The 9984-nt window shown below is 43.8% G+C and overlaps 2 protein-coding genes across 2 annotated transcripts; both read right to left on the reverse strand.

Annotated features, from left to right (window-relative positions):
- Positions 1–5383: 5383 nt before the first annotated feature.
- On the reverse strand, positions 5384–6679 carry PIGY (phosphatidylinositol glycan anchor biosynthesis class Y). Its single transcript, XM_073891936.1, has one exon. It carries the CDS (start codon positions 6677–6679, stop codon positions 6464–6466), a length of 216 nt encoding a protein of 71 aa, XP_073748037.1. The 3' UTR covers positions 5384–6463.
- Positions 6680–6775: 96 nt separating this feature from the next.
- On the reverse strand, positions 6776–8878 carry PYURF (PIGY upstream open reading frame). Its single transcript, XM_025873419.2, has 2 exons — positions 8576–8878; positions 6776–6917 (listed from the first exon to the last, which is right to left on the reverse strand). Exons 1-2 carry the CDS (start codon positions 8776–8778, stop codon positions 6776–6778), a joined length of 345 nt encoding a protein of 114 aa, XP_025729204.1. The 5' UTR covers positions 8779–8878.
- Positions 8879–9984: the final 1106 nt, after the last annotated feature.

Genomic DNA, 9984 nt, shown 5'->3' on the forward strand with positions numbered 1-9984 from the left:
CCACCAGTGCCCTGCATACATAGTGTATTTCGCTCTACTCATCTGTAACGGCCCCAATCTCCTGAACGGGCCACAGTCGCTCCGGTGTTTTTATTCATGCATTTTCTTCTGCCTGGGTTCGAACCTTCTCACCCCACGCCTGTCCCCCCACTCCTCCTCGCCTCTCGTTTCAATTCTGCCTCCAACTCTGGGTTCTTCCTCTTGCTTCTCAAGATTCACTTAATCTACTATGGCTGCCTAGTAGGTGCCATGCTAATGTTTGTGGAGTATGGCTTCTTAGCTCGGCATTTCACAAATGCAATCTTCCTGGGTACAATCCTCATTCCGGTTCCTTCCAGGGGCTTAGTTGTGGTTCCTCATACGAGTTAGCCAAAAGTGCCACCTAGTGGCCAATGCAGAAGATAGCAATCACCTCCAAATCAAGCATTTCAGTAAGGGAAAAAACTTGGAAAACGAGACCTTTCTTCCCACAACTATGCTCAGTAGTGAGAATCTTACTGTGGCTCTTGAGGGTGCTAGGTAATTTCATATTTTCTACTTCCCTTAAAACAACCACCAAGTCTGGAAGTGGGTATCATCATTTTCATTTTACAGATCCGGAGTCAAGTTCAGAGAGGCTTCCTTAGTCCACTCTTCAGGATTGGAAGAAAAGAGGGAGAGGTCATGGCAGGTCTTTTTCTGTTCCCTCAGAGTGAGAAACTCACTTTGAAAGCTGAGGGAAGGCTCTTATTCACAAGATAGGTAAAGGCGATCCTTGTCAGTGATGCAGATGACACTAAGGAAGATAATCTTTTTTTTTTTTAAAGATTTATTTATTTATTTGAAAGAGAGAAAGAGAGCACATGAGAGGGGGAGGGTCGGAGGGAGAAGCAGACTTCCCGCTGAGCAGGGAGCCCGATGCGGGACTCGATCCGGGACTCCAAGATCATGACCTGAGCCGAAGGCAGTCGCTTAACCAACTGAGCCACCCAGGCGTCCCTGCTACTGTATTTTTTAATTGAAATATAATTGACTTAGCAGATCTGTTCTTAAGAGTGCTAGTGAGGGGTGCGAGTGGATGGCTTGGTCAGTTAAGCATCCGACTCTTGATTTTGGCTCAGATCATGATCTCAGGATCCTGGAATTGAGCCCCATGTTGGGCTTCCGAGCTCAGTGGGGAGTCTGCTTGAGGATTTCTCTGTCTCTCCCTCTGCCCCTTCTCCTGCTTGTACATGTGTGCACATGCTCTCTCTCACTCTCTCTCAAATCTTTAAAAAAAAAAAAAAAGTGCTAGTGAAATACAGAAACATTACATCTAGGTAGTTCTATTCCTTTTTGTGCTATTGTCATGCATATTATGTCTACATGTTACAAACTCAGCAATGCTTGGTTATAATTATTACTTTATATAATTTGATGCCTCTTCTAGGAACAGAGAAGAGAACAAGGATGTATTTGTAGTATTAGTTATATTCACCTTGTTTACCTTTTCTGGTTCTTTTCATTTGTTCCTGTGAATTCAAGTTACCATCTTGTGTCATTTCTTTACTCCAGTTCAGCTTTGGTCCCATCTGCTTCCTTTGTGCTACTAGTGGCAAATATGATAGAGACCCCAAAATACAATTTATACACACTGTTTTCTACAAATTGCTCTGCAGATCAGTTAAGTAGAGCAGAAATAAGCATTTACACTTTTTTTTTTTAAAGATTTTATTTATTTGAGAGAGAGAATGAGAGATAGAAAGCACGAGAGGGAAGAGGGTCAGAGGGAGAAGCAGACTCCCTGCTGAGCAGGGAGCCCGATGTGGGACTTGATCCTGGGACTCCAGGATCATGACCTGAGCCGAAGGCAGTCGCTTAACCAACTGAGCCACCCAGGCGCCCTACACTGTCTTTTATAGTTACATAATTACCTTTACTCTGCTGGTGGCCTGCACCTCCTGGGAAGATGCCATAACCCGGTCTTGGCACCCTCCCGGAGTGGATCGCTCTGAGCTGAGAGGAGGAAGAAAGATGTGGGTTCGAACGCCACAGACTTCAATGTGCAGCACTTACTGAGTTTTAGATTTTCTTTTATGTTTCCTCCTTTGGCTGTATGCCCTTGGGATAATTTCCAGAGATTTCGAACGGTCGTTTTGTTCACCAGTTAGTGTTGTTTGACAAAGGGCTTTCACGTGTCAAGTTTAGCTTGTCCTCATAATTTTGTGAAAGAAGCAGGGGAAGGAATTCTAACCCTAGAGATGCAGCTCAGAGACAAGTAACTTGCCTAAAGTTACAAAGCTTGTCCGAACCATGCTTTCAGTCTTTCAGGAAGTACGTGCCTGATCTGTGCTAAGCATCAAATTAAAAATGTTGAACAGTTTACTGTCTAGACAGGAGACAGAAAACAGGCAATTACAGTAAAAGTTCAAGTGCTAAAATAGAGATAAAATATATGGTGCTTTAGGAAACAAGAAGAAAGGCTTGAGCAGGAATTTGAATCCAAGCATTTTGATTCCTAATTCTGCTTTTTTTTTTAAAGATTTTTATTTATTTGAGAGCGAGAGAATGAGAGAGAGCACATGAGAGGGGGGAGGGTCAGAGGGAGAAGCAGACTCCCTGCCGAGCAGGGAGCCTGATGCGGGACTCGATCCAGGGACTCCAGGATCATGACCTGAGCCGAAGGCAGTCGCCTAACCAACTGAGCCACCCAGGCGCCCGAAAGGATGAGTTTTCTTAAAGAGGCACTGTATAGTGGTTAAGAAGGCAGACTGGAAGCCACGGTGGCTGACAGTTTCGGCTTCGGTTCAGTTATTGCTGTTGCCCTGGGTAAAATCACTTCAATCTCTCTGTGCTTCAGTTTCCCCATCTGTAAAATGGTGCCAATATTGCCCACCTGACCTCTTAGGTTATAAAATATTACATGTAATATGCTTAGAACTGGAGCTAGTACCGTTTGCACTATATAAATGATTGTCAAATAAATTCTTCAGCGAAAGGATGGTGTTAATGCTGAACTCCCCCAGGGTATGCTTAACAGTTTCCTCAAAAATGATAAAATGCTTAGCTTGCAAAAGTTGAAATTGACTTTTTATTTATTTATTTTTTAAAAAGATTTTATTTATTTATTTGATAGAGAGAGACACAGCGAGAGAGGGAACACAAGCAGGGGGGAGTGGGAGAGGGAGAAGCAGGCCTCCCGCAGAGCAGGGAGCCCGATGCGGGGCTTAATCTCAGGACTCCGGGATCATGACCTGAGCCGAAGGCAGACGCTTAACGACTGAGCCACCCAGGTGCCCGAAATTGACTTTTTTAGAGTATAGTGCTTGTTTTATCAGCAAAATCGTTTCATTTACATTGACCACACTGAGACTGAGGGTAAACTAAAAAGAACAAGGGGCACCTGGCTGGCTCAGTTGGTGGAGCATGTGACTCCTTATCTCAAGGTTGTGAGTTTGAGGCCCATGTTGTGTGTATAGATTACTTAAAAAACTAAAATCTTTAGGAGCTGCCTGGGTGGCTCAGTTGGTTAAGCATCCCACTCTTGGTTTTGGCTCGGGTCATGATCTCGGGGTGGTGAGATGGAGCCCCATCCCTGCATCCGACTCTGTACTCAGCAGGTAGTCTGCTTGAGATTCTCTCCCTTTGCCCCTCCCCCTGCTCACCCTCTCTCTAAAATAATTTTTTTTTTTTTTTTTAAGGAGCAATAACTCCCTTTCAGGAAATGATAGGAACTTCTGTAATCTTCCAGGTTATTTGTATATTGCCATGTGGTGATTTTTTTTTGAGTATAGTTGGCACACAATGTTACGTTGGTTTCAGGTGTACACAGTGATGGACATTTTACATTGTGCTAAGCTCACCACAAATGTAGCTACCATCTGTCACTATATAATGCTATTATGATACCATTGACTATATTCCCTGTGCTGTACCTTTTATTCCCGTGACTTATTCCGTAACTGGAAGCCTATACCTCCCACTCCCCTTCACCTTTTTGCCCATTCCCCCTACCTCTCCCCTCTGGCAACCCTCCCCTCTGGTTTGTTCTCTGTATTTGCCCCCCCCCCACCTTGGTTTGTTCTCTGTGTTTGCATCTATTTCTGCTTTTTGGTTTTTAGATTCCACATGTAAGTGAAATCATATGGTATTTGTCTTTGACATATTTCACAATACCCTCAAGGTCCACCCATGTCACAAATGGCAAGATCTCATTCTTTTTTACATATGAGTAATATTCCTTTGTGTATGTGATGCGGGACAGGCTGAGGCCCCAAGAAAGAGGGCTTCAGGCCCCTCACCAAGAGGGTTTTTGGCTTTGTGCAAAGAATTCAAGAGCAAGCCATCTAGAGAAAGGGACAAAGATTAAGTATACAAGAAAGAAACAACTTCATAGACAAAGTAGCGGTCTTTTCCAGGAGAGGAAGAGGATCCTCCTTTGCCTCTAAGGGTTTTATAAATTATTTTAGGATTTATTTGAGAAAGAGAGCAGGGGGAGGGGCAGAGGGAAAGGGAGAGGGAGAAAAGAATCCTCGACCAGACTCCCCACTGAGTGAGCCCAAGGCAGGGCTCGATAGCAGGACCCTGAGATCATGACCTGAGCTAAAATCAGAGTCGGCCACTCAACCGACTGAGCCACCCAGGCGCCCCTATACATTTTTTTTTTAAATTAGCTAACCATATAGGGAGGGGCTTACACTTTACCTTAGGGTTTCTCATTCACATTAGGCAATTGTTTTTCCATTGTTTTAGGATTGTGGGATTACCCACAGGGAAGTTTTAAGATCTTAAATGTCCAGCCTATGTGGCTTTTACTGCTGTTGAGAGTGGGGTCTTACAATCTTCTAGGATTTGGATCTTGTGACTCTTTTTATGACCTGCTGACTTTTGGGGTAAGGGTCGGCCTAAAACCAAAATGGCTTTACTTTGATCAACTTGTCTCCCAAGCCCTCTTCCCTCCAGCCTCATGTATATGCCACATCTTCATCTATTCATCCATTGAATTTAGACTGCTTCCATATCTTGGTATTGTAAATAACGCTGCAATAAGCATAGGAGTGCATATATTTTTTTAAAATTAGTGTTTGTTTTCTTTGGGTAAACACCCAGCACTGGAATTACTGGATCATATAGTATTTCTATTTTTGTTTTGAGGAACCTACTGTCCCACAGTGGCTGCACCAATCTACCTTCCCACCAACAGTGCACAAGGGTTCCTTTTTCTACACATCCTTCCCAACACTTATTTCTTGTCTATTTTAGCCATTCTGAAAGGTGTAAAGTGGTATCTTGTTGTGGTTTTGATTTTCATTCCCTTGATGTTAAGTGATGTTGAGCATCTTATCATGTCTGTTGGCTTACCTGTAGGTCTTCCTTGGAACAATGTTCAAGTCCTGTTTTTTTGGTGTTGAGTACCACAGAGTGATTTTATTTATTTTTTCAAAGATTTTATTCATTTGACAGAGAGAGACATAGCAAGAGGGAACACAAGCAGGGGGAGTGGGAGAGGGAGAAGCAGGCGTCCCACAGAGCAGGGAGCCTGATGTGGGGCTCGATCCCAGGACCCCGGGATCATGACCTGAGCCAAAGGCAGACGTTTAACGACTGAGCCACCCAGGTGCCCCCACAAAGTGATTTTAAAAACATGATTTGTACTACAGAATACACTGAACCTTAAAAAAAAAAAAGAATACACTAAAGCAATGCAGTACTAAACAGGTCTCCTAAGTCAGGAAAATAAACTGAAATGTGATTCAAAACATAGCTCTAAGCTCAACAGGACACAAAAGCTTTTTACAAGTCTTCCAACCCTACCTCTATCCCCAAAGATACATATTTTCCTGGGGTAGTATTCTATGTGGGGTATTAAGTGCCTATCTAAACATTGCCTACAGTTTAAAGTTTAGAATATTTTTACCTTTCCCCTCGTTTGGAACCACACTTTTGTAACCAAACAAAAAAACACTTTGTTTTTAATGGAAAAGTGTCATCTTGTTTGACAAACGAAGATAATTTTACAAACTCAGAATGTTTGCAAGTACATGAAATTTCCCTTTTATTATAGTTTTATAGCACACTAGCTGAAATACGTTTCTCTACAACTACTCCAACATAACAACTCCTTTGGAATGAATTATTTTAGTCATCCGTAACATGTAACTCTGCCAAATACTTTAAAATAAACATATAAAAATTTTAATTACTAATTTTTAGATGAATAGGGTAAGAAAGTCATCAGGTGATGGTTGGGACTGTTACTATCCAACAAGAAACTGCTTAAATGTTTCTTCTGATACAGTAGTTATTAATTAGAATTTTCAAAAAACAAGGGCAGAACAAAAAATACCAAAGAAACTTCTGCAGCTTAGGCCTCCCATAGTCCTGAACCTCTGAGAGAAGCAAGGCAAAGCACCTTTCCTGCAATTTAAGTGGGTTTCCTGTATTTCCATGTAGTTGAGCTTTCAGAGATAGACATGACATATATGTCCTCTTGGCTCTGGTTGTATTAATTATGCCTGAAGAGTTTAATACCCATCCAAGTCCAAAGGTGGAAGAACACATAAACTGGTATGGTAATGGGCAGGAGCAGACTATAAAAGCACAGGCTGGCTGTGTTAGTGCAGCCCTGTGGGAAGTTTTCTTCCACGGAGGCTGAGTAGAACAGTCCTGCTAAAGAGACCAACGGAATAAGGACAGTCAACGTTGGAAGAGACAGAAACATTCTTCTCCCCCACTTATTACCTGCCACTCTGACTTTTAAAAAGGTAAGTGGTATTAAGAAAGTTTAGTTGTGTGTGTTGCTGTTTTTAATTATGATCTAGTGCCGCTCCATTTCTTCTTGCTTCTTATTTTGATGTGTCATCCTAGCTGCCTGCGGTATCATATTAGGGATCCCATCAATAATTGGATAGGCTATTCCCAACTCTTCATTAATCAATTCATTTGTCGATGCTTCATATCTGAGGGGAGAAAAGGAAAACAAAATGAATTGTGAAAACAAAATGCTTGGAAGAGCTTGGTGTTCAATAAACACCCCCATTTATCCAATTCTTGACAGTGTTAATTCCAAAAACAGAATTACACTGCTTCTAATTCTAAAAGCAGTATTACCCAATTGAAACATTTCTTTTAGAAAATGAATCTCTAATTCCCATTTTAGTCAGTTTCTCTCATATTTTCTTTTTCACTTTATTCTCAAGCTATACCTTAATATGAGTTTTTAAAATCCAGTCAGAAAAAAATCTCCCCTTTTCATCCAAATATTCCTTCGTTACTCTGGGCAACCTCAAGACCATCCCAGTTAATTTACTACTGAAACAGCCACTAGAGAAAAATTCAACTTCCCCACTTTAGAATGCATGTTTAATAGAGCAACAGAGCTGAACCATTAGAAGGAAACCACTAAAAAATCAAGATATACAAAATAAAAGGAAGATGAGATAGCAGAAATGAGGAAACTTTAGAAAACAGGTCTGCAGTGAGCTACACAATTAACTAAAAGGTAGATCAAATGGTCATTTCAAGGTGTAAGAAAACAGTGAGTGTATTCATTACGGAAAATAATCTAGTTAAGAGAAATGCAAAAATATTGAAAAAAATAACTAGCAATGTACACCCAAAAATAACCACTGATAACATTTTGGTGTTTAGTATATTCAATCTGCAATACTAGTGTTGTCAACGTTCAGTTTTAGTAGCCTGGAGCTGTAGAGCCTTTTTAAAAAAAAAATTAAATTCAATTAACATGTAATGTATTACTAGTTTCAGAGGTAGAGTTCAGTGATGCGTCAGTTGCATATAACACCCAGTGCTCATCACATCACGTGCCCTCGTTAACTAAGCCCATCACCCAGTTACCCCATCCCCCCACTCACGTCCCCTCCAGCAACCCTCAGTTTGTTTCCTATGATTAAGAGTCCCTTATGGTTTCTCTCCCTCTCTGATTTCCTCTTGTTTTATCTTCCCCTCCCAGAGCTGTTTTTCCCGACTCTTGGTTCAAGGAAGCCTTTACAAAACCCAGCTAGTCCAGAACTAAGAGCCAAAAGGGGCAGCACACATAGCGTAAACGTTTAAGATCGTCAGGCATCAGCTGTACAGGTTCACAAGAATTGTTATTTTTCATCATCTTGGCCTAAAAATCTGAATGCCTTGGACCAGTCCCGACTCCCAACAGTTCATAAACCTGGCGGTACATTGGCACCACTGAGGGTCCTTTTAAGAAAACACCTTGCTCTAGTCCCGCCCCCAGACCGGCTGACTGGGTCCGCCTGGGGTGGTGCCCGGGAATCGGCATTCAAAAAAAAAAAAAAAAAGTTCCCCGGCGATACAATTGCGCAGCCAGTGGCGAACCTGTAAACGCTCCGACCCCTCCCTGCGGGTGGGCGGCTTGATTTGGGAGGCCCGGGGCTCGGCTCCCCTCCGGTCGCCTCCCGCCCTTCCCGCCGCAGTCGGAGGTGCGTCGTAGTGGGCCGGGGCCGGAGCCAGAAAATGGCAGCGGAAAATACCCGGAGTGACCTGAAGGGCTCCCCAGCGGCTGTGAACGGCCGCGCGGTCCACCGCCCCCCCCCTCCCCGCCACGGGAGGGGGCGAACGCAAAGTCGGAGACGGCGAATCGCACCTGAGCGGCTTCTTGGAGAGGGGGCACACCAGGAACTCGAGCAGCGCCGGGTCGAAGGCGCGGGCCGGGTCTCCGGGCCTCTCGCTCTTGTCCGCGGACCGCTGTGACCCCGACGCGTGAAGGCACCTACGGGCGACCGCGAACGGTGGCACGCGTGGACCCCGCAGCGCTGAGGCGAGCCAGCCGCACGCTCCGCTCAGCATGGTCCAGCAGGCCGCAACCGAGCCGCTTCAGCCGAGCGCCGCGCAGTCAGCCCCACAGCCTGCCAGCCCCAGCCCCCGGTGCTGCGGAAACGCCGTCCCCGGGCCGCCAGGAGCTAGCGCTTTGGTTCCGAGGGCGCTCCTGACCCGACCGCTTTTCCCGCTGCACCGCTCGGTAGTTACCGGCGCGGCCTGCCGCCAGAGGGCTCTAGCGACTGTGCCACCGCGTTTACAAATTACAAACAAAACCAGTGCTTAAATTGGGGTATTTTGAGTTTTCACTAGGGTTTATCTCAGGGGTGCCAGGAAGCCAGTGGCCGGACTTCAAAGTCACAGTGTTTGAAACTTGCACCGACGTGGTTATCTCCAAAAGGAGGTTTCAACCACATTGTCATATTGGGTATGTTAAAAGCATTGGTTTGTCTTATGTAAATCTTTACCATAGATAGCTCCTATAACCTTGTCTCTCCCCCCCCCTTTTCTTATTAAATTAGAACTTTAGAACCTGAAAAGAATACCACAGGCCTCTTAAGCTCCACGACGTCCAGATTCTTACACTGTGGTGAATTCAGCTGCATAATAAAGCACAACCGGTTTATAGAGGATCTTGCAGACAGCAAGGTCTCTAAGTAACTGTGTAATCAGGCAGATGTCCATTAGTTGAGTGGGAAATCCATTTAATGGATTTTTCGCCTCAAGTTTGCCTCTGGCGCTCTAAGGAAGTGATCTTTGTTACGGTGTGGTAGATTTGGGCTCCGGGGCCTGGCAGCTTGGTTTCTGGTGCAGGGCTGACGAGCTGTGTGACTCCAGAAATGACTTCCTAAGTTTCTTTACCTGTAGAGTAAGATAATGCACTTACCTCCTGAAATCTCCTCCTTGTGGGGATTAAAATGGGGTCATGCATGCAAAGAACATTTAGAAAAGTGGGACAAATTAATGCTCAGTTAATGTTCTCTGTTGTTATTTTTATTTCCTCTGTACAGTATGCTAGAAGATTCTTTGTTAGTCATCAATTTTTTTCCCTTTGTTTTGCTGATTATGGACTTGAACCTTTTTTGTTTCACTGGACTTTATCATTTTACACTTTGAGCTCTTGGGAGATAGGGGTGGGAGTGAGGGACACAAAGATACAGATACAAGATTATATTTGCAGATTTCTCTTCCACTCAGCCATGTGAAAATGGAGAAATTTTTATAGTTTATTTTTAA

Source organism: Callorhinus ursinus, unplaced genomic scaffold (genome assembly GCF_003265705.2).
Source record: "Callorhinus ursinus isolate GAN/ISIS: 27379988/994484 unplaced genomic scaffold, GSC_fseal_2.0 scaffold4, whole genome shotgun sequence".
Taxonomy (NCBI): Eukaryota; Metazoa; Chordata; class Mammalia; order Carnivora; family Otariidae; genus Callorhinus; species Callorhinus ursinus.

What these genes read in the sequence shown, in the direction of transcription:
- PIGY (XM_073891936.1), bottom strand. Translation starts at nt 6,679, where the DNA reads ATGTTTCTGTCTCTTCCAACGTTGACTGTCCTTATTCCGTTGGTCTCT.
- PYURF (XM_025873419.2), bottom strand. Translation starts at nt 8,778, where the DNA reads ATGCTGAGCGGAGCGTGCGGCTGGCTCGCCTCAGCGCTGCGGGGTCCA. An exon ending in CTCTCCAAGAAGCCGCTCAG is followed by an intron (nt 6,918 to 8,575) that starts GTGCGATTCGCC and finishes TTCTCCCCTCAG; the next exon opens with ATATGAAGCATCGACAAATG.